The following is a 24887-nucleotide window of genomic DNA, read 5'->3' as shown; positions in this document are numbered from 1 at the left end:
TGCAGGGGACACGGGTTTGAGCCCTGGTCCAGGAAGATCCCACATGCCGCAGAGCAACTAAGCCCATGCGCCACAATTACTGAAGCCTGCGTGCCTAGAGTCTGTGCTCCGCAACAAGAGAAGCCACCACTATGAGAAGCCCTCGCACCACAATGAAGAGTGGCCCCCGCTCGCGGCAACTAGAGAAAGCCCATGCACAGCAACAGAAGACCCAATGCAGCCAAAAATAAATAAATGAAACAAATCTATTAAAAACAAAAAAAAGAATAAAATTTTAAAAATAATAACTAAAAAAAAAAGAGTCGCCTGCCGAACCATGAAACTACTGGCTGGTATATGTTCCTTGTAGGGCCTATTAAAATTCCTATGATAGATTACACACATGAACTTCAATTTGCAGTGAGTACAAATGCCGGGGAAAAAGCTTTAATAATTTATCTGCTTCTCTGGGCCTTTGACTCGAAGGTCTCTCAGTTTTGGTAGAAGACAGACAGAAGATGGGAAGGAGTCTAACCATCCACAAAGAACCTTTTCAAACTGCACATGCCAGCCTTCACCCCAGACAAAAACGCAGCTGCAACTGAGCCACAACCATTACTAACAGCAATGGGTAATCATCTTTAGGTGACAGAAAATGAAAAAGTAATAACTACTGCTCTAAGTCAGTAGTTGTCAAAGTGTGGTTCTGGACCAGCAGCAGCAATAGCATCACCACCCTCAACCTTGTAAGAAATGAACATGCTTAGGCCCATCTCAGACCTACTGACTCAGAAACTCTAGGGGTGGGGCCCAGCAACCTGTCCTTTAACGCAGGTTAAACACCAGTGCTTAGGTGCTTCTAAGGCTCATTAAAGTTGAGAACCACTGTCTAAATTAGGCAGGCTTGTTCCAACAGAAGTCAGCACAACTGAAAAAGGTCACCCCTTTCTGGGAGAAAAATGTACATATTATATGTGTATATAAATTCACACACATGAAACTGCCTAACCTTTACCTTTCCTGAAATCGTCCCCAAAACATCTAATACAGTAAGATATAGATGGGAACTTACCTGGGTGCTTTCATCATGAAAACCTTCCAGGAAGCTCTCTAGTAACTCATCTGCATTGTCAATTCTTTCAGCATATTCTCCCACAATCCAAATCATAGCTGCTCGAGCGTCTGGCTCATCCAGTGAGTCTAAGTTCTCACACAAAGTGGCAATGATACTTTCATATCTGATATAACAAAATGGACTATGGTTACTGAAGGCAAAACTGAGAAGTATATTTAACAATGAAGCCTAAAAAGCAAAAAACCATGGACAAGGTACCCTAAACCACCACCAAACTACAAAGACTTTTAGCCAAGAGAATGTACAGGCTTTAAAGCCAGAAAATTATAAATGTCTTCAATTTTCCTTCAATTATGTTTTAATAACTAGACCATAAATCTTTGTAAAAGCTTATCAGATATTCTTTTCACAAGGAAAAACTAACCTATGGTTTAAGACAATACCACTACATTTCTCACAGTCTTTCTCATAACTAGATCAGAGAATTTTCCTATTACTTCATTTTACCTTCATCATAGAGGATCAGAAATTCCACTTTACTATTAGGAAAATGGAGTCAGACAACAATAGCATCCAGAAACAGTAATTTTGTCTCTTATCCACCTATCTCTGCTTTCTATAGAGATCTTTATGTTCCTTCCTCCCAAGGCACCCACACTAATGACCTGTTTTTCTAAAGAAATAAGCAATTCGAGTATTTATTTTTACAGGTCTATAGCTCTCATTCTTTACCATGTTAAATCCATCTCCTTGGCTAATGTGTTTTTTTTTTTTTTTTGCGGTGCGCGGGCCTCTCCCGTTGCGGAGCACAGGCTCCGGACGCGCAGGCTCAGCGGCCATGGCTCACGGGCCCAGCCGCTCCACGGCATGTGGGATCTTCCCGGAACGGGGCACAAACCCGTGTCCCCTGCATCGGCAGGCGGACTCTCAACCACTGCGCCACCAGGGAAGCCCAGCTAATGTAGTTTTAAACATCAGAATGAAATTGTATAATAAATGAGATATGGACAACTGAATAATACACTTGTTTGCCCTATTTCCACTGATTAAACCAGGTTCTCGATAATGCTTTCTTAAAATTAAACTATCATAATCCCTCAGTAATACAAACCAGAAATGGACACATTTCTTTACCAAGCATATTAAGATATACACCTCCCCACTTAATCAAGAAGTTTAGAAACCCAACCCTCCTCTTTCCTGGGAGAGTGGTAAAAGTATATGATCCTTTTTCCAAAAATACTATTTCTAGAATTCAAAAAATATATATATATATATACAGTATATATAATGCTTAATAAACCACTACCTTATTAAAATATTTCCTCTAATTCTGAGTCCACCACTAAGCTAACTAACTGTAAGTCACTTCATTTCACATTATCTTTAACGATAATCAGAAGCCTTAGCACAGTTCATCTCTATGATTATAAGGTAAAATGAGATTTAGGATGCTTATAAGATCTGCTCTTATTTCACTCTTTCAGATTCCTTAATTGTTTGCCTTCAAAAGCAAATCTGAAGAAGTATTTTTGTTTCATAACTAAGAGGCCTCAATGTGAAAATTTTTATGGAGTGAAAATGTAGATTTTGTATATCTTAATGGAAGCAGCTACAATACTTCAGAAAAGGCCTGAAACTCTGACAGTTTATTGTTGCATGTTCTATAATTTTCTACAAGTACTAGGTAACATACTAAGTGAGTAGTGAAGCTGTCACCTCCCTGGCTTTTACAGTAAGGTGACCATATAATTTATTATTCAAACTGAGACGTTTCTGAGAGTGAAAAGGGGCACAATTATTAATTATGCCTGGTAAGAGGCATAAAATGGATTATGCCCAGACAACGTGGAACATATGGGTATCCTTATTTAATAGTAACTTCATCACCAAAGAATCTGGCTAACTTTAATGTATGCCAATTGACAATGCATATTCAGACAGAGCTTCAATTCTTCTAAAAGTGATAAAGCAGAGTGAAAAATCAGATTTTAATCATTGTGCTAACCAACTTATATGTTTCTGATTTTTAATAAAGTATTCAATTATGACCAGTTACTTTACAAAGACTAATTCTTACCTAGCCAACCTCAAAGTGCCTTACTTAAACATTTCCTAAATGATCTAAGGAAGAGGGGCAGAAGTATCTGGACGTACTTGTTGGGATATTTGCGGAAGATATCCCTGATGACAACAATCGCCTCTTGGACCACATAATTTACTTTGGTTTGGATGAGATCAAGCAATGTGCTTACACAGCGCTCTGCAGATTGCTGCAAAGAGGAACATAATGAGAAGTCAGAAGATCTATCCAATAACACAACCTCAACATAAAAAATATTTTTTTTGGAACATTCAGGTGTATGAACTAAACTAGACTAAAAGATGAGGCACTTAATTTGACCACACTATACTAGAGGCTGGGTTATCTGATGGAGATATACAGAAGTTCTAGATATACTCCAAATTTTACTCATTACAAGAAACAGTTCAAGTGAAAAAAATCATCTTGGATAGCCAGGATGACAGAAATGAGAAGAAAGCATAAGTCAAGGTAGAAGGAAAGAATAAGAATGAAAGAATAAGCCAAGCGAAGAGGTCTTTATCTGCAGTTCATGAATAAGCACAGACAGAAGGCATCTTTAAACCTCTTGAAATGAAACTGCCAAATTTCACTTGTGCACACAAGCATATTTTCCTGGGAGAAGGTTTACAGTTTTCATTATATTTTCAAAGTTCTCTGTGACTCAAAAAACTCTAAGAAAAATTTGCCATCTTCTGGGCTATATAACTGCAAGTCTATGGCCTTAGATAAACTGCAATTTTCCACAGCCTATGTATGGTTCATCTATAAAATAGAATTTAATCTATTAGTCTTTTATTAATGAAGGGAATATGGAAGAATACAAGTGACAAAACTAATGTATTGAAACAATAAGTCATAGTTTTTTTTTTTTTTTTGTGGTATGCGGGCCTCTCACTGTTGTGGCCTCTCTTGTTGCAGAGCACAGGCTCCGGACGCGCAGGCTCAGCGGCCATGGCTCACGGGCCCAGCCGCTCTGCGGCATGTGGGATCTTCCCGGACCGGGGCACAAACCTGTGTCCCCTGCATCGGCAGGCAGACTCTCAACCACTGCGCCACCAGGGAAGCCCTAAGTCATAGTTTTTAAAAGGGTTCCAGAAGAGAGATCCTAAAAACCAAGGACTGATTTATCATATATTACAATGTATTATGATGGGTCATTCCATTATATGCCTCCTGATAAGATGCAATAGGAAATTCACAGCAGCATCTAAGAGGTATTCTTGCCAAAAACACTGAATATTACCAAGCCTCTAGATTTAATTTTCTGAAGGGGATGAAGGAATGAGATAAACAACATCACTAAAATACTATCAGCCAAATCTAGATTCTGCAAAATTCTACAAGCCTAATGAGCTAGTCCTTTCAATAAATGGCACCCAAATAAATAAGTAAAGACTTAAGAGACATATTAACCAAATGCAATGTATAGCTAGCTCTTGTTTAGATTTTGATTTGAACAAGGCAACTGTTCTAATAAGATCATATCTGAGATCTGCATTAAAATATAACAGTAACCCACTCCCTTGAAGGGGGAGGGAGAGGGAGATCAAATGGGGACAGCAATGTGTTGATGTTTGTTCAAGATGGATGGTGGGTATATGAGAGCTCATTAATTAATTTTACCTTAGTGTATACCTAAAAATTTCTGTAATAAAATCTTTTAAAGGTACTATAATTTAAACCATTTCAAGCAATATAACGAAAACAAAACTGCATCTTGAGGTTATTTATATGAGGTCATATATATGATGATTCTGTTCTCTTTTATTATTGTAGTTTTCCCATTTTTGAATTCTATTTTATTCATTTTCAACTAGTTATTTCCTGTGCTGTTATTACAACAGCAAAACAGTTGGGAAATATAAAAGTTATGATAAATTATAAAGCATGTAAGGGTTAAATTATCAAATTAGATAGTACAAATAAAGTACTCAGCATTAAGGCTTGATAGAAAGCTAACATTTACTGAACCCTTAGTTTCATTATTATAATAAAGATAAACAAAAGGCCATCTCCCATGATTCATCAATATTCAAAAACAATTAAGTCTAGGATAGTAATTTTCAAGCAAATTGTCATCTCACCTATATTGCTTTTGATTAAATTTTAAAAACACCATTAAAGCGGTATGGCAGAGGAACAAAAGTAAATATCCAATCATTGTATATACAAAGTAAGTCCAGAAACAGAGAAAGGCATACAGACATGTAAAATTTAGTATATGATAAAGGCAACATTTCATAACAGTAAGGAAAGGATGAATTGTTCTGGTGTTTGATCCCCACACTCTTATCTTTAACCAAACCATTGCCATTAAAGTAGAAAATAAAAGTGAATTTTATATAACTTTGAAGTGAAGCACACTTTTCTAGGTGATCCACTAAAGATATCATTGGGAGAGGGACTTCCCTGGTGGCTCGGTGGTTAAGAATCCACCTGCCAATGCAGGGGACACGGGTTCGAGCCCTGGTCCAGGAAGATCCCACATGCCACAGAGCAACTAAGCCCGTGACCACAACTACTGAGCCTGTACTCTAGAGCCCACGAGCCAAAACTACTGAGCCTGCATGCCCCAACTACTGAAGCCCGAGCACCTAGAGCCTATGCTCTGCAACAAGAGAAGCCACCGCAAGGAGAAGCCTGTGCACCGCGACGAAGAGTAGCCCCCACTCTCCGCAACTAGAGAAGGCCCACACACAGCAACGAAGACCCAATGCAGCCCAAAATAAATAAATAAATTTATTATTTTTTTAAAAAAAGATACCATTGAGAGAAAATGGACAGAACTCAGTACATAAGGAAATGCAAAGTCCTATGCATCAAGAAGTCAAATGAAATCAAAAGGAAAATAATTGGGAAAATAACTATTAATGAAATGAAGGGGTATTAAATGAATTAATACCTTTAATTAATTATAAAAAACTTTAAAAAATCAATGTGGAAAAGATAACACATTGAAAAAAGATACACATGCCATGAAAAAGCAATTCCAAATGGCTAAGCGTAATGAAAAAAATGTCACCTCAACTAGAGATCAAAGATTTAGCTACAAGGATCCTCCTTATAACCATTATTTGGAAAAAGAGCAGAAACAACTTTAAGGTCCATACAGGAAGGGAAAGGCTAAATAATTATGAAGCAATCACACAGTATGTCTACAAACCACTAAAAATGATGTAAAATATTATCAGTGGACTTCCCTGGTGGCCCAGTGGTTAAGAGTCTGCCTGCCAATGCAGGGGACATGGGTTCAAGCCCTGGTCCGGGAAGATTCCATATGCCACAGAGCAAATAAGCCTGTGAGCCACAACTACTGAGTCCATGTGCCGCAACTACTGAAGCCCACGTGCCTAGAGCCCGTGCTCCGCAACAAGAGAAACCACCACAATGAGAGGCCCGCGCACCGCAATGAACAGTGGCCCCCGCTCGCTGCAACTAGAGAAAGCCTGCGCACAGCAACGAAGACCCAACACAGCCATAAATAAATAAAATTAAAAAAAAAAAAAAAAAAATATTATCAGTAACATGGGAAAATGTCCATGTATAATAAGCAAAAAAAGTAGACTACAAAACATAATAGCATTTGTAGAATGATCTCGTTTTTGTAAAAAACACACCTGTTTATGGAGGACTATGTAAACAAAGACTTAAAATCATGTCCACATCATCTCTGGAAGGGTAGAACAGGGGTAGGAGAAAGCAGAGTGTTCTACTTTTAACTTGTCTTTTTTAATAATTTTATGTAGTAAATACATATGCTTTTTGTTTGCATAAGACATAAGTCAGTACCTTATCTTGAGCTACAAAAATGAGAAACGGTAAACACCAAAGAACAGAAGAGTGGGAAGTGAGGAATACCTTAAATTAGTGACTTAATCTCTCTCAAACAAAACCAAACACATAAATAAATCTCGCAAACAAAATCATCTTATTTGTAAGAAAAGGAGGGCAGGGATTTATTTCCTCCTTAAAGAAACAGGTATACACTGTAATATATACAGCTTTAAATCTGTCAATCATACCTCAATAAAGCTGGAGGTGGGGTGGAGAGTAAAATCTATTAAAAAAAACAACCAAACAAAAAAGAATAGGCAAAAGTTACTGAAAAAACAGTACTATGAAATTGCTTTTTCAGTGTTATTTATTGACTCAATGGCTTATGCTTAATCTTTAACCTAACCAACTTAATATGATAAAATTATACACTTTTTTCACCTCAGGATACTTAAAGCAACAAGGAAACACCTGCACTTACAGTCATGATAAAAAACAACTCCAACTCTTAACACCCAAATTTTACAACAGGCCCTGTTATCTTAGCTAAGCACTAAACTAAAATTCTTTTTTTCTCATCTGTCGTATCTTTGAAACCAACTACACATTAAAAAAGGGTCAGGTGCCCTGAGAGAAAAGCAGCAGCTCAGCCTGGAAGCTACAGAGAAAGGCTATTACAATTCCCTCGCTGGTTCTTGCCCTTGTCCCATGGATAGGTTAGTTAAAAACAGGCAATCACTGCCTCTCCTGCCCCAACAACTGTGTCTGGACTAGGCAACTCTTTCCAACTAATAACTTTCATGATTTAACCAGTTCTAAGAAAAGTTCTTAGGCAAATCCAGGTAACTGGAGATAAGAGAACACTATCTAAAAGGCAGGATTCCTGAAGGCTGATCTTAAGCTTCCAAAGGAAGTTCATTCCTCACACACTCATATTCCCACAGGGCACCCTGAATCAAAGGAAGAAGTGAGAGCCACCAGTTCATCTCTTCCGGAAGATGATGGATAACTTTTCCAGTTAGTCACAATAGACGGTACTAACAGCCGCTAGGAATCTAGATGCTTTGAGAACACTTTCTAGTAATTCCAGGGATAGAAAAATCTCTTTAACTTTGGAATGAGACTCTTCGCAAGAGCACTGTCAGAGAGGTTATTAAGACAATGACATTCTGGCAGTGAAAAGCACAAAATGACTCTTCTGCTACCAAAATAGCTCTGAAAATTGTCTGCATTAATACCATAAGCAGGTGGCTATTCCACAATGAGAAAAGAAAAAGAAAAAAGTTAAGTAGTGGTGGTAAGTTAAGAAGTGTGGTAGTTAAAAAAAAGATGTAACACATCAAGATCCAATAAACAGAGTTCCCCATTTCTCAAATGGAGCAACACAAGTATACATTAAGTATGTGAAGCAACTGAGCTGGCAGAACCAGAAGTAGAAACCAGGATTAATTAACTTCTTGCTATAACAACTAGTCTACTAAACGATTTATCAGTGGTAACTATATGAAGCAGCATTCAGTAAATAAAAACAAGGAAGGCCAATTAGGAATTTGGCTTTCAGAGACACTTCTCTGACACAGCATCTGTTTCCTTCTGTTCCTGTGAAGCACTGGTCATACTGTACAAATTATTTTAGTAACTATCCTTGTGAAATCATATGGCCCAATCTGACTCAAAGTAGAACTGTAGGGACTTCCCTGGTGGTGCAGTGGTTAAGAATCCGCCTGCCAATGCAGGGGACACGGGTTGGAGCCCTGGTCCAGGAAGATCCCACATATGGTGAAGCAAATAAGCCTGTGCACCACAACTACTGAGCCTGTGCTCTAGAGCCCACAAGCCACAACTACGGTGGCTGCGTGCTGCAACTACTGAGGCTCGCGTGCCTAGAGTCCATGCTCTGCCACAAGAGAAGCCACCGAAATGAGAAGCCCCCATGCACCTCAACGAAGAGTAGCCCCCACTCGCCGCGACTAGAGAAAGCCCATGCGCAGCAATGAAGACCCAACGCAGCCAATTAAATAAATAAATAATTAAATAAAATGTCAAAAGAAAAAAAAAGCAGAATTGCACATAGTCAAGTAGTAAGAACAAATATGGAGCTCTGAATCCACAATATCGTTGTGCACAGAAGCCATCAATAATTGCAACAAACTTCTGAATGAGGAAAAACAACAGAGGCTTGGTGACTGATGAAGCAGTGCATTGTAAGTTGTAGCCCTTAATACCTACTGGAAGGCTGCAACCAAGCTAGAACCAATCTGCCCTCTAAGACCACAGAGAAGCTCTTCAAGAGGACTTCCAAGTAAAGATCAACTCCCTTCCCTAAAGCAGAAACCTGCTAGTCAACAGCCCTGCCTATGTGCACAGAAGTCCTGACAACTTTTCTGTCGTCGCATTTTTAGTATAAATAGGCAGCAATTTACTGTAAGTATGGTATACACTTCAATTAAAAAATCATAAATAGACATGCAACCATCACCATAAAATACTCCAGATAATTAAATTCAAACTGCAGAAACAAAACCAAAAACTGTAATTCACATCACAAGAGATTTAAGAAACTATTGCAACCACAAAAAAAGGAATGCTATGAAAAAGTACCCATAACAAGAAACAGCAATGAAGGGAGGCTGTATGGAAAGACGGCTGTGCAGAAGACAAGAAAGCAACCACCCAGACTGGAGTAAGGACTGGAAGGACAGAGGACTGGAAGAGAGAAGGGTCTAGAACAAAAGAAAAGTTTTATTAATTTGATATTATGCTTGAAAAGCTGGAAGAAGATAGGAGTGCAATGAAGGCACAATGAAATTAAAATAAAAAACAAAGGCCATTATAAACTACAGAAAAAACAAAAGCCTTTATAAGAAAGAAAATGCAATCATTTGATTGTGTAGGCTCTACATATTTACAGGCATAATACGCACAGCAAGCTTTGCAAGACTCTAGTTGATAGAACAAGAAATAAAGGTATGTTACCTCAATTTACAAAGATAATACAGGAACAAAAACCACATGATAGAACTATACAGGGGATCTATACAGAACGGTAGAAGTAGGAATGATGGAGTATATGAACTAAGTTGCTTCTCTCATAGCGGAAAGTTAATACACAATGTTTACAATTGGTAAATCAATAAATAGTAGCATAAGGATATTAGAGATATGGAAGTAATCAAAATAACTAAAATTAGGAACAGAGTTAAACATGATTCCCTCGGGAAAGAGACGGACCAGGGACAGCTGTTTTTCATTAAAAATTCTTTAATATTTTAACAATGTGCTTTATTATTTTGATAAATTTAAAAATGTATTTTTTAATTTAAACTTAAAAATGTAAGAAAAGAGGTGAAGAGAATACCCAGAGTCCCACAACGTGATCACAACTACCACGGGACACTTGCCTCCACCTTGATGGCACACCGTCCAATGGCCCGCACAGCTTTGCGCACAAAGTCGACGTCCACCTCTGTGGCATATTCCTTCAGTTCTGCCAGGACCTGTTAAAAATCCATGAAGTGAACAATCATTAAGGATTCTCCAACAGCAATTTCATGGCCTAGGTTTTTCTGAAGGCCAGATCTTAAGATCTAAGTTATTAGATCTTAACTTGAATCTACTTTAAGTCTGACCTGAGCAATGTTGGCTTGGGATGCCAAACGAATCATGATGTCCAATTTCTCTAGTTTCACATAGATGGGATCATTGTACTTCACAAAGAAAACTTTGATCTCCTGCTTCAAGATTTCAGGCCTGTGGTACACAGAAACACAAGGTAAGTAAGGTGAGGCATATATTGATATATCCTTCTGAGTCTGCATTAATACTTAACCTGTGCTTCTCTGCTCTCCATTCACACACTCCACTCCAGGGGGAAAAAACTCACAAACTTCCTCTACATCCCTCTAACCAGATCCATCTGGCAGACTATTTTTATGCTTTTTAAGGAGTAAAGTATATATTGCCAAGAAGAACCACTGGAAGGACAACCACCTGATCTAAATTACAGCCTGAACCATATTAAGCAGACACTAGCTATCATACAACTAAGAGTTCCTTCAGAAAAGAGACTAAATTGTAGAGCAACACCAAGCATTCATTGTAGGAACACTCTAAAATCAACTGTTAGCCTCCTGACCCTGGGCAAGTTGCTCTACCATACAGTATTTTCATTTCCATAGATTAAACAGAGTTTTAACACAGTCCTCTTTAATAATGATGTTATTAAATAAGTTTAATTCAAAATTACAAACACTTTAATCACCAATTCATTTTTTCCCAACCTTTTCTGGACGATCAGGTTGATGTTCCTCAGGGCGACGTACTGCACCTCTGGCTCCCCAGACAGCAAAGTGACAAGTGGAGGGGCCAACTTCTTCAGCAGCATATTGTAGTAGTCAGAGTCCTTGGGTAACAACTCTAGAAATTTCATTAGGACTTTTACTGCTGAAAGCACCACTGCTGAGTTGGCATGAGATAGCCGAGGAGTTACCCGCTCACAGATACTGAGGACAGAAAATGAAAATTAGTACCTTAAATTATAATTTCTTTGCTCAATCCAACCTATAAGGTAATGTTGTCAGAGGCTCCCATGGCCCAGGTATAAAGAAATTAGAAAAGCAGTTAGAAAAGTCAAAACTCCATACATAGGTAAATTTGGGATCTAACACTGCGGACGCCTCAATCCCAGCAAACTACAAACAGAGCAGGGATATCAGAAGACTTTAGGAAACCAGCAATAAGGGATGTTCAAACTGGAAGGGAACTAGCCAATACCCCAAACACCTGAAGCTCACACCATTTACCTTCCTATTTTATAGTCCTCTCTGTCTCCCCATACTATGTAAGGGCTCCCTGCCTCACAGCCCATTTCTCCTCAGTCTATAGGAAGTCAAATTAAGCATTCTGAGAGTTATTTCATAGTGAGAGATATCAACCAACTGTGGCTGAAGTTTCACTATAAGATGCGGAAGGAGATGGGCTGACAGGGAAAACCACCCAACCTCTTGCATTCAGCATAATAGGGAATCTCGGGAAGGGTGTTTGTTTGTTTGTTTGTTTTTAACAACACGACACCACTGCAATACTCTCTCAACCTCATCCCCTTCTCCCAGTCCCTGCCACCTACACTTAAATGTCTCATAAAATACAGAATATTTAGTTATCCATTGAGGGTTCTTCAGAAATTAACCTAATTTTGATAGCTCTTAGGCAACGTGAGTGGCTAGCTGACTCAGTTAAGGACACAAGGTAAGTAAGCTGTGTTTCTCTCCCTTCCTCCTGTATCTACTTGGCTGACTCCCTGACCTACTTTAGGTATTTATACAAATGCTACCTTCCCAGGGAGACCTTTCCTGACCACCCAGCATTTGTTAGATCTCCTCCTTACTTTATCTTTCTTGTTAGCACTTATCATCATCTGACCTATTATATGCTGTATTACGTATACATTTTATATATACTTCTGCCCTATCCCTCAGAATAAGTGTTCCATAAGAGCTATGATTTTTGTCTGTCCACTGCTATATCCTCAGAGCCTAGAACAATGCCTGGCATACAGCATGGGCTCAATAAATACTTGCTGAGTGAATGAGTAAGTGTGAGATGTCAATGACCAAGAGAAAATAAAATTGTATGTTCTTTCCAGAAGATATTTGTACTTTCAGTGATGGAAAGAAACTATCAGGGTGAGCTTTGATTAAATCCAGAGGGAACAATTTCCCAGACGAGTGAAGAGCACTTACATTATAGTAGCTCGAGCTTTAGCCGGGCAAGGAAGGTTCCTATCTACCATAATTAAAATGAAGAGGCAGGGCTTCCCTGGTGGCGCAGTGGTTGAGAGTCCGCCTACCAACGCAGGGGACACGGGTTCGTGCCCCAGTCCGGGAAGATCCCACATGCCGCGGAGCGGCTGGGCCCGTGAGCCATGGCCGCTGAGCCTGTGCGTCCGGAGCCTGTGCTCCGCAACAGGAGAGGCCACAGCGATGAGAGGCCCGCGTATCGCAAAAGAAAATAATAATAATAAATAAAATAAAATAAAATGAAGAGCCAACAATTCTTCAGAATTGTTTTGCCTAGTACAGTGCCTATATACACAAAATGCTCAATAAAAACTGATGATACCTCCAATTCTGTAAACTAAAATGTATGTATGTGTATATGAAATTTAGTAGTCAGTATCTGATAGTCAAAGAAAATCTGCAACACTAAAGTGGTAGAGAGCTGAGCAGAACAATCCAGGTGTGCCTTCCAAAATCTTCTCCAAATTCAGACTGATGAGATTCCTGTATCTAACGGAAGACACCATACATTTTGCTGGCTCCAACACAGTTCCTCTAGTATTAATTATAGGTATAAGGCAGCTCAATAACTAGTATCAAGCCAAGCCACTTACTATGTATGTAAAAGAACGAAAATTTTGTTACTACAGTGAGAGACGCTCAAAAAACCTTTGTTTGCCAAATGGCTAGGAATTGCTGTATGGGAGATGTGAGACCATGATGAGGGAGAGTTTCTTCAGAGGGCTGTAACTATACTGTTCAAAGAAGAAATGAAAAATACACATCTCCTCTTAGGAAGAGCTATTTTTTGCATGGTTTACTCTACCACCTAAAATGTTCCTAAATACATTGAGAAAATACCACAGGGTAGCAATATATATCCCATAAGCCACTGATTTTCCCAACGTAACAGACCCTTATTCTAATACAGACTTACTAGAAATTATTGAACCGGGCAAGACTCCTAGATACTATCCAGAAAAACAGACTGACCTCTGAGCCTCCCGGTCATCTTTAGGGTTGTAATTAGACAGGCAGTCCAGGATGAAAATCTGGCCCCATTCGGTGCACTCATTCAGGGCTGTCAGTAGCTTATTAATGTTCTGTGGGTTCAGATCGAGTAAGTTGCTGTTTGGGTGAGATTCACTGATTTCAGATAATGCTGCTACAGCATTAGCCACCACCTGGGAAAGAAGCAGATATGACCTTGATTTGTCAAGAACAGTACAACTATTTCTCTGGATCACTTCATAGATCTCAACCCATAACCGTTCTTGAACATTTTACGCAGTCAGCTAGAAAGAGATATACTGCTTTCAAAACGTATAATAAACCACCAATGATGGCATATATAGCTTCCTCGTGGTCAGGCAACACAGAATTAAAACAATTCACATATTAGCAGAGAGTCCCTCATGACTTACTATTAAAACAATAATAATTTTAACAGTAGTCAAAACTATCAGTAGAATTAAGACACATGAACAGCTGTAAAAGAAGTGAAGGTTAGGGACTTCCCTGGCAGTCCAGTGGTTAAGACTCGTGCTTCCACTGCAGGGGGGCATGGGTTCGATCCCTGGTTGGAAAACTAAGATCCCACATGCCTCGCAGGCAAAACAAAACAAAAAACACAAAACAGTGATGTTTAAATATGAAACATGTACATTAGGCAATGGAAAGAAATATCTAGGCCAAACAATTTTATATGTGTATGGGTGTGCATGTACTGGGGGGGGGGGGGTGGGAGATGATACTTCAGGTGTCAATCACACCTTAAGTCTCAGAGTAAGAAAATGTGACCTTGAAACCATAGTTCACTGTAACATGATGTTGGGAAAGCACATAATCTCTGTGAAAATCAATTTCCTCATCTGAAAATGGGATAATTTAATCCCCCTCACAGATTAGCTTTAGTTTGAGGATAAAATCAGATGGCTTATGTATAAGTGCTTTCTACAAAGCCTTATACAAAGTTAAGGTGGCAATATTACCATAATTCATCAAGACTAAGTTGCACAGTTTTTCATATTAACATCTCCGAAGTTGGGATATATTTAATAATCAACGGCACGTCAGTTTAATAGGAGGTATTTTTCTTTCTACGTTAATACAGGAAATAATAATGCATCTTAGAATCAATGAAATATGGTACCTCAAATGTATCCTTAACTCAGGCAGTATAATAAATGAAAAATTGCTACCAAATATAAGAAAGTACACTTGTATCCTGACTTACAGACCCAGAATCCATACTAGCTGCAAGAAAAAAAAAGTGGACACTTTAACAAAATTACAGATTATGTCTAATTTAACTAAGAAATCTACAACCAATGAATGTTTAAAGTAATTTTAAGATTATAAAGACACCCAAAAATAAACAAAACAGACAAAAAACTATAGCTCTGTACAAATGAATTTAAAACCACATTTTGCAGTGAGGCTCTCAGCTGTCGCTAAATATTAGCACAGTAAGGCTATATATAAATATTCTGTAAGCATAAAGAGATGCAATAGGTAGCAGCTTCATTAATTATGTATATTGAAAAGATTCTCAGAAATGTCAACTCGTTTTTAGTTCTGACTGAAGTCCCTGTTAAAAGCTTGAGAAACTAAGAGTTATATGATTATCCTTTTGCTAGCAAGAGAAGAAACATAATGGTCACAGTTTAGCTATTGATTTTAATATCCATATCACTTGGGTACTCCGCAGATTATCCCAGTATATGATTTTACCTAGAAGATAAATTCTAGAGAATATGGTTTTTTAAATCAAATAATACATTCATGACAGTATCCATTAACTAAGATAATGATGCCACAAATGGAATCGCCTTCAGTTATAACTTAGTGATCAGGACAAAAAATTCCAAGATGAAAAAAATCAAAGGTTCACTTGGTAAGTATGATTATGGATATAATATTCTATTGTTATTAAGACAAATCGAGAAGGATTATCTAGTTCACCTATCACATGATAGCATGCATGAGGTTCTTTCCTGACTTAATTTTTGTTTGCCAACCACACCATCAAGCATGGCCTTTAGTAAAAACTAAAAAGCATGAAAAGTGAAACAATAATCTCCACCATCTCAGTGCTTTACAGGCAGGGAAAAGGTACTGTGTTTCCCCTGTATAATACAATTAATACACTGGATTACAGGATAAAGGATCAAAATGTCACACTGGAAGAACAAATGCCTGTTTTCCTCTCTTGCTGCCAACACATGCCGTCTTGGTTACCAGTTCGTCCAAAACCAATGTCCTGTCACAACTTACCGTTTCTGCCAGTCAATTTTTTTTAATGTTAAAAAAAATTAAGTATGAGATCTGTTAACAGGAAATGTTGAACAGAATGAACAATTAGAATTCCTCTGCTAACATCACAGGTAACTGGAAATTAAACCAAGTATATAATGCAGCTAATGAAGTATATGTTCTGGTGGTAAAACAGGCAATTTTCACTTACTATCACATTAAAACAAGAAAAGAAACAGGGAAAAGTAAATCTAATTAAAAGATCCAGAGAGATCAGATTATATGATTATGTTTAGAAAAGTCTGCATGGGGAAAAAAGATCACTGCCAAATGGCCACTGAGCCAATGACTGACCAGAGATACACCCCCAATAACAAAACTCTACTGCTATTCCTCTAAAATTCCTTCTATTCTACCTTTCCACTTTCATCTCCTAATCTTCACATTCATACTGCTAAGTTTTCAGAAATATACTGTGTGGGCCCATAAAGAGCTGCTCAGAGTTCTCCTGGTCAGTAAGCCATGCTAATCTCACTCTAATGGAAACTCAAAATGAGCATCGAATCTCAAGCAGGCAAAGACTGACTTCAAGACAGCAGCTGGGTAGCTGGGGTATACAGGACAACTCACCTGTCTCTGTGTTTCTTTGGAATTTTGTATAGAATGTAGTACATATATTATCTGTTTGTAAAAATAAACTTTAAAAATAATGGATTGAAACATGATTTACTTCCTCTTCCCTGAGAGTTTTCTCCAAACAATAATTCATTATCAAAAGAAAAAATCTGACTCTTGCAGTAACTGCCCTGGTTTACTAGTGTATTAAAACAAAGGTTATGTCTCTTTCTCTTGTACCATCACTTTGAATCTGAACTAAGAAAAACAGGCATAACATTTTCCCCCCTAGAAAACTGGCAGTTCTTTTAGGAAACACTGCCATGAAGAGAACAATGGCCTTTTAATTATAATTTCAGAAAAACTGGAGTTCCCAAGAAAGAAAGGGGTTTCTAAAGGAAGTTTTGCTTTAAAAATGGATTTATAAATAGGGTTTAAGTGAGTTTTCTCAGCACACTGGTTGATTTACAAAAAGCTGACATCTAGGCTACAAAGGAACATATCCCATAGCATCAAAAAAAATTTTTTTTAATTCATCTTGCCTCCCAATTATGGTAAATTCTGTTCTTTGGAAGACTGCAATGAAACATTCCTCCTCCCCATCCCACCCCTACCCCCTGTAGACCTAATATAATATGTATACTTTACAGATACAGATATTAAACACAAACATATACATACATACAGAAGTATGCATGCACGTGCATGTGTAAAATCACACTCAACACTAGACAAATTTTTCTCTACCCTAACTACAGACTTCCCTTCAATTTGACAGTTCATTGTGGACCCTTAGAGTCTGCTGATTTTTTTTTTTAACGTAAGCAATTTGTGTTCTGACTTACTTTATACTGTGCCTAATAGAATTGGACAAAAAGATAAAAGACAGTAATAGCTAAAACTTACTGAACACTTACTATGCCATTTACCTTCCCAGCAACTCTAAGGTAGTTGCTATCAAAATCCACCTATTACCGATAAGGAAATAGGCTTAAAAATGAATTTATAAATAGGATTAGAGAAATTCAGTGACTTGCTTAGCCAACAAAGCTGGAAAGGGAAAATGCTTGAATACAAACTCAAGGCCTGGGGCTTCCCGGGTGGCGCAGTGGTTGGGAGTCCGCCTGCCGATGCAGGGGACATGGGTTCGTGCCCTGGTCTGGGAGGATCCCTGAGCCATGGCCACTGGGCCTGCGCGTCTGGAGCCTGTGCTCCGCAGCGGGAGAGGCCACAATAGTGAGAGGCCTGTGTACCGCCAAAAAAAAAAAAAAAGAAACAAACTCAAGGCCTGTATCTGATTCTAGTGTCTGAGTACTAATCACTCTGCCGCCTGCATTTATAGAAGTTCCAAGAGCTGTGAACTTCAAATGGGGGAAAGGGAAAGAAAAATCGGAGCTGGGGAGAATAATATAATCAAAACATTATTTCCAGGCAGATTTATACAAGGAGAAAAATGTATTCTCCTACTTTATATATTTCAGAGATAATCACATCCTAGCAGCACTTCAAAGAGGCAAGATTTACTATTCAGCTATATAAAATCTGATTTATAAGCTACCCCTGTCTCATATGCAGCAATTCTGAGGACATAAATTTGACATTACTTTTTTTATTTTTATTTTTTTGGCTGCGCCCTGCGGCTTGTGGGATCTTCTTCCCTGCAAGTGGAGTCTTAACCACTGGACCACCAGGGAAGTCCCAGACCTCATTTTTTTTTTTTTTTTAAGGAGCAAGCTGGAGTGGTGGGTATGATTAAAATAAAAATGATCCTGTAAAAAAAGAACTCTAGAAGGAAATCTAGATATACATTGGGAGTAGAGTATCACAGACAGAAGTTCCTTTAGGAGAAATCTCTCACACATTTCCCTGTCCCTTTGAATGATCTAATTTCACTCATTTTCATAGCCTCAGAACCCAAGAAAGATAGCACTTCCCAATATAGTGACTTCCTCCTATTAACTATATTTAGAAGACTTTCATTTCTAGCAATGACCTTCAAGGTCACACACTCTGAACAAACACTTCAATTTTCCCACTCAATTTACAATCGTTTTGGCTGCTGCCCCTGAAGACCTGAATAAATTGAACGCAGTAGAATAACTGACCAAAACTATTATAATGGAAAATAAAGGTGATTTGCATACTTTTATCCTCTAGAAAATCAGCAACGGTTCAGAATCTCACTTTCTTCTTTATGGAGTTGCCTCAAATAACACGTTAAATCACAGGGCATTTATTCTAAGCATGTTTCAGTCATTATCATCTCCTTAAGAACAAAATGACTAGACTTCCCTGGTGGCGCAGTGGTTAAGAATCCACCTGCCAATGCAGGAGACACGGGTTCGATCCCTGGTCTGGGAAGATCCCACATGCTGCAGAGCAACTAAGCCCATGTGCCACAGCTACTGAGCCTGTGCTCTAGAGCTCTCGAGCCACAACTACTGAGCCCGTGTGCTGCAACTACTGAAGCCCACGCACCGCAACTACTGAGCCCACATGCCACAACTGCTGAAGCCCCCATGCCTAGAGCCCATGCTCCGCAACAAGAGAAGCCACTGCAATGAGAAGCCCACGCACCGCAACAAAGAGCAGCCCCCGCTCGCCACAACTAGAGAAAGCCTGCGTGTAGCGACGAAGACCCAACGCAGCCAATATAAGTAAATAAATAAAAATTTTAAAATGCATTTTTTTAAAAAAAAGAATACAATGACTATACGGTACCAGTTAATTTTACAGTCATGCTTTAATCCAAGACACTGTCCAGACTGCCAACTAATAATATGCTGACTACATGTGACATTCTGTAATGTTCCGTTTTTTTCCCCATCTTCTTTCCCAGAATGAGGAAGCTAAGTGAACACATCTACCTAGTGGAGTCAACACATCCCATTACAGCAAGAAAGTCTGAATATCTGGTAACAAGTAAGATTTAAAAATTAGACTCAATAAAACTCATTACTTACTTAAGGGGCTTACATAAGTAGCTTAAGATGTGTTTTGATGAAATGTGAATATTCACAAAGCTAAAACACTACAAATAAATATCTACAAATGGACAAAAGGCACTCCTAAGAAGCCAAGAGTTACTTGGCCCACCAGCCCTAAAATCACACAAAAGCATGCTGCAAAATGAACAAAACAAAAAATTTATTATTACACCATTATCTCCCTTTTGAGAGTAAGTAATCCCCTGCCAAATTAGAGCCCTGAGATCATTTTAAAAGGGACACTAAGAAATGAATAAGCTGTGATCTTTCAGTACACTACTGAATTACTATGTACAACAGATCCAGTTTTCAGGAAGTTGCCTACGAAAACTGCTTTAGGCATATCCTTGAACAATTACCTTTTAAAAGTAATCCTGCAATGATGTGTTAAGTAATACTGTAAACAGATTTACTTCATTTGTAGATAAGCTGCCCTCAGAATCACCCTAAAAAATAATGCCTGGCTTTAAATAATGTATACAAAAGAATTAAGTATCTTTGGGACTTCCCTGGTGACACAGTGGTTAAGATATTAACCCTTCTAAAATCACTAATAACCAGCACCACGATCACTATACAATAAAGAAACATTTGTTATTATTAAGGGCTTACTCTATACCAGGTTCACTATTAAGTGCTTTGCAAGCCCTCTTTTATTTTTCACAACGATCCAATGATAGAGGCACTGTTTATAATCTCCATTTTGTAGACGAGGATACCGAGATGTTTAGGGAGACCACCAAGCTAAGAATGGCAGACCAGGATACAAATCCAAGTCTGGTTGGTTTCAGAGCCTGAGTTTTAACCCTCATGTGTTAGTACTGGAGCGAAAAAAAAAAAAAAAGTTCACAGTTACAAAGCACTTTTCTGTTTTTGAGATACTTTCATGAAGAGTGAATCAACTCTTTATAAAAGGAAGTGATTAAATGCAATTTGGTATGCTGGATTGAATCCTGGAATAGCAAAAGGATATTTGTGTTCAAACAGGTGAAATAAAATCTGTACTTCAGTTTATAGTAATGTACCAACGCCAATTTCTTAGTTTTGACAAAGGTACCATGGTTATGTAAGATGTTAACATTAAGTAAAACTGTGTGAAGATAGGTATATGAGAACTTTCTGTACGGTCTTTGCAACTTTTCTCTAAATCTAAAAACCCGCCCCCAAAATGAGATTAAAAAAAAACCCAAAAACCTAAGTTAGTAATAACTGATAAAATGAAAACTGATGATTAAAATTCCTAAGGTGAGAATACACATAAAAAGATCTCCACAAAGTTTATCATAAAGGAAAACAAAAATTGTTTCCTTCCTCTGCAAGAATTTAAAAACCAAAAAGCACGGAGATGGGCACTTGCCCTTATAACAGAGCAGCCTCCAATGATTCCACTTACTCAACACTCTGATCCTGTAGAAATTACCAGCAACTCATCTTTTAGTACCAAATACAACATTACTTACTTGGGGCATCCAGACACAGACTGAGTGAACATGTTACCTCCTACATCATTCTTACCCAGTGCCTACCACATACTGACACTCTCACACATGCCTAAATTCTACCAGCTCTGGTACTCCTTTATGGACGCCGGGCACGAAGAGCATCACGCATTTCTAATTTCGCTTCCATATAATATTTTAATTTTATAACTATTCTCCTATTTATTGATATATATTTAGGGATAACAGAATTCATATAATTAAAGTACTAAATTAAATGAGGTCATTAATAGATGATTTAACGTTGCCCACGAGGACAACAAACATATTCTGACAAAAATCCTTCTCAAATTTACAAAGTGATCTAGAGAGACTTCAGTTTTTCAACATTTATCATCTCAAACTGACAGCAAACAACCACAAACCTTCTAAAGCCTAACTAGAAATTACAATAATCAGAAAGTACGTCACGTTAGATCTGTTTCTCAAGAATAGCTGTCATATGTTAAGCATTTACTATATGTCAGGCATTATTTCAGTTTTTGAAACAAATTAGTCCTTCATGTTGTTGTAGGGGGCTCCCTGTGCACTGCAGGATGTTTAAAGTATCCTTGAACTCTACCTACTAGATGCCAGTAGCAACCTTCCCATCAGTTGTGACAACCAAAAGTGTTTCCTGACAATGCCAACTGTCTCCCAGGAAGCAAAATCGCCCCCAGTTGAGAACCACTGTCATAATCTCATGTGGCTTCTACATGCTGGCTAGCACATGGATAAAATACATACTTTTTCTGAGAAAAAAAATGTTACTTTTCATAAAACAGCTTTCCAAAATAAGTTCATATTAAAAGAAGCTGGCAGTAACTAGAACCGTTGCTAAAGGCCATACCGGGCCAAGTTCTGAGAGCATGCTGCTTGTGCAGAAAAACCCTCAACAAACGAAAATATGTTTCTGGGGGTTTTTTTGTTTTTGTTTTTTTAACTAATTCAGTAGTCTGTGCTTTGGCAGACAGGACAGAGCAATGGAAGAAGGGCATTCCCAGGGGCAGTTCTCAGAGTGATGGTAGAACTCAGAAGGCTTAGAAGACAAGATCAAAGGGGCTAAGCCGCTGAGCCAAAGGATTTAGGAGACCTGAGCTCACAAACAAAAAGCAAAGTACGTGTGGTGGGGCTGTCGAGAGAGTCTCTGGAGTGGCAGATTCTGGTGTAAACATTAACTGAAGTTGGAATACCTCAAAATGCCTCTAAGAGAGAAAAGAAAAACTGCAGTAAGGAGGGAAAATCCTAATGTATGGGCAAAAGCTAGAGAATTATCACTATCACCCAAAAGTGTATCTTTCTTGCAAACGTCAATTTAGTGAGACAGAATTCTCAAAACTCTGATTATTTGTGAATAAATCATAGCTATTTTCCTCTCGTGCCAAAGTGCTTCCTCATTCTGAATACGTTTACGTTCAAAATAATGGACTAATAAATCTGTGTCTGGAAATAAGTTTAGCTTTCATTCCCTCAGAAAGATTTTACCATATGAACCTGTATAGCTATCAAAGGGGTCAGAACCCTTTAAATTAATATTGTAGCAATAATGTTAACCTTTGCCTAATGTCTACTTCATAATCACGGCAGCAGCAGCCATCATTTCATGAACTCTCATGAGCCAGGCGCTTTCACAGATGCTTTTTATGCAAGAGCTCAATTAATACTCCTAACGACTCTCTAAGCTGGTACCTCTCACTCTACAGAAGAGGAAACAGACTCAGGGAGGTTAACCTAGGACTTAACAGTGAGAATTTTTTTACTTCAAACTATCTTTTCTCTTTCAAGTAGTATTTCATGGAAAGTCAGTTTTAACTAAAGTATAAAATGGTAAAAACAACTGCAGGAAAATGAGGTGTGTGAGATTCCCCCATAAAAGACAGGAAATGAAAATATAATAAAGTCCTATTACTTGTAGCAACGCAGACTACCAGGAATCAACCTGAAGGTCAACATAACCCCAAGAGTAGTCAGATTTTTATCAACATGCTACCCTCCAATTTCAAAGTCATTTCTCCAGATGTTCTGGTGCTTTCACATCTAGGATGCCCTTCTAAAGTGAGCTACAAGAAAACCACTAAGGCAGAACACCCTAGAAGCATTAATTCCTTTTGCAAGAGGCTCTGATATTTGCTGGTACAGTGCTGCCACCATGTGGAGCAACTTCTGAAAAAGTGGAACAAATTCCCCCTCAAGAACAGTAAAATAGGACTCATACCCCTCATCAGATTAAGAGGATTTGGAAGATTTCCATAGTAAAACAGTTCTCAGGTAATTAATGCCTTTATCCGTTCAAAATTTTAACCATTTTGAGAAAACGAAACAGTTCTAAACATGTTGTATATGTATACTCATGAAGGCAGTGACCAGTAATGGCTATTGGGACTCAGACCTAGGTTAGAATTCTGGCTACATTACCACTAGCTGTATGACTTTGTGATTATTCTTTTTCTTTTTTTTTTTTTTTTGCGGTACGCGGGCCTCTCACTGTTGTGGCCTCTCCCATTGCGGAGCACAGGCTCCGGACGTGCAGGCTCAGCGGCCATGGCTCGTGGGCCCAGCCGCTCCGCTGCATGTGGGATCTTCCTGCACTGGGGAACGAACCCGTGCCCCCTGCATCGGCAGGCGGACTCTCAACCACTGTGCCACCAGGGAAGTCCTGGGATTATTCTTTAGCCTCTTCGAGTATACACTGCTTGATCTCTAATGTGGAATAACTTTTTTTTTTTTTTTTTTAGGTAAGAAGTGTATTTATTTAAGGAGAAACACACTCCACAGAGTGTGGGCCATCTCAGAAGGTGAGAAAGGCCTAGAATAACTTCTAATTCAGAATAACCTCTAGTTGAGAAGATACGAGGACTATAAAAAACACTGTAAGTAAAAGCATCTGTCCCTGTGCCTGACACAGAGTGCACTTAAATTTAAATTTCCCTTCTCTTAATGACATTAGGAAGGTCATCATTAGCCTCAGGACCTTCTCAGATGTTTGAGTCACTACACCTTACATCCACCACTAGATGTTGGAATTTACTTGACATTCTTGCACTCATCCATTTCTTATCAGCAGCATTTGACCCAACTGATAAAAGGAAAATCAATGATCTAAAGACAGTTGTAATACTTCTGGCAAAAAAACAGGACATACAGTTGAGATGAAAAGTATGGGTTCATGGGCTTCCCTGGTGGCGCAGTGGTTGAGAGTCCGCCTGCCGATGCAGGGGGCACGGGTTCGTTCCCCGGTGCAGGAAGATCCCACATGCAGCAGAGCGGCTGGGCCCGTGAGCCGTGGCCACTGAGCCTGCACGTCTGGAGCCTGTGCTCCGCAATGGGAGAGGCCACAACAGTGAGAGGCCTGCATACCGCAAAAAATAAAAAAGTATGGGTTCAAGAATGAAAGTAGGCACGTGGGCATATGTGTTGGTTATCTCTTAGTCCAAGATTTTCAGTTCTTCACTTAAGTAACAAGAATGAAGAGCTCAAAAAATGATTTGAATGCATGTAAAATAAGGCCAGGACAGAGTGAGACAATCGAGGTATCCCACTCTCAGGCTTGTGCAGGTAGAGGGGGCACCTGAGAATGAATGCCTCCTTCAATTCTGTATCCTGGGCACCTTACTAGCAAGACGTCAAACAATATCAGGGAAAAGTTTTGCTACTAATAAGTCTGACAAGAATAAGAAAAATTTCCTATTTAGTTAGAGGGGAGTAGGTCCAACAATTTAATCTCTAATGCTGACACCTGTTCTAGGAAAATCTGTAATAAAGATACAATAAAACATAAGGCATTCCTGAAACAGTTTCTCACAAACCTACCAAGTAACCGTAAATTTTCTCTAAAAGTTTTCTCAAAAATACTTAAGAAAA

The 24887-nt window shown here is 38.6% G+C and overlaps 1 protein-coding gene across 6 annotated transcripts in view; it reads right to left on the bottom strand.

Annotated features, from left to right (window-relative positions):
- The window catches only part of AP2B1 (adaptor related protein complex 2 subunit beta 1), a 118463-nt gene that overhangs the window by 73513 nt on the left and 20063 nt on the right, over positions 1-24887 (bottom strand). For all 6 annotated transcript variants that reach the window (XM_065897326.1, XM_065897327.1, XM_065897328.1 and 3 more), the window contains 6 exons: positions 13685-13875; positions 11195-11416; positions 10544-10664; positions 10316-10411; positions 3212-3327; positions 1052-1217 (listed from right to left, as the gene is read on the bottom strand). In XM_065897326.1, coding sequence (XP_065753398.1) covers positions 1052-1217; positions 3212-3327; positions 10316-10411; positions 10544-10664; positions 11195-11416; positions 13685-13875 — 912 coding nt within the window. The remainder of the gene's footprint in view (positions 1-1051; positions 1218-3211; positions 3328-10315; positions 10412-10543; positions 10665-11194; positions 11417-13684; positions 13876-24887) is intronic.

This window comes from Phocoena phocoena, chromosome 19, assembly GCF_963924675.1.
Source record: "Phocoena phocoena chromosome 19, mPhoPho1.1, whole genome shotgun sequence".
In the NCBI taxonomy this organism is placed as follows: Eukaryota; Metazoa; Chordata; class Mammalia; order Artiodactyla; family Phocoenidae; genus Phocoena; species Phocoena phocoena.
This window is presented reverse-complemented; position numbering and strand designations above follow the sequence as displayed.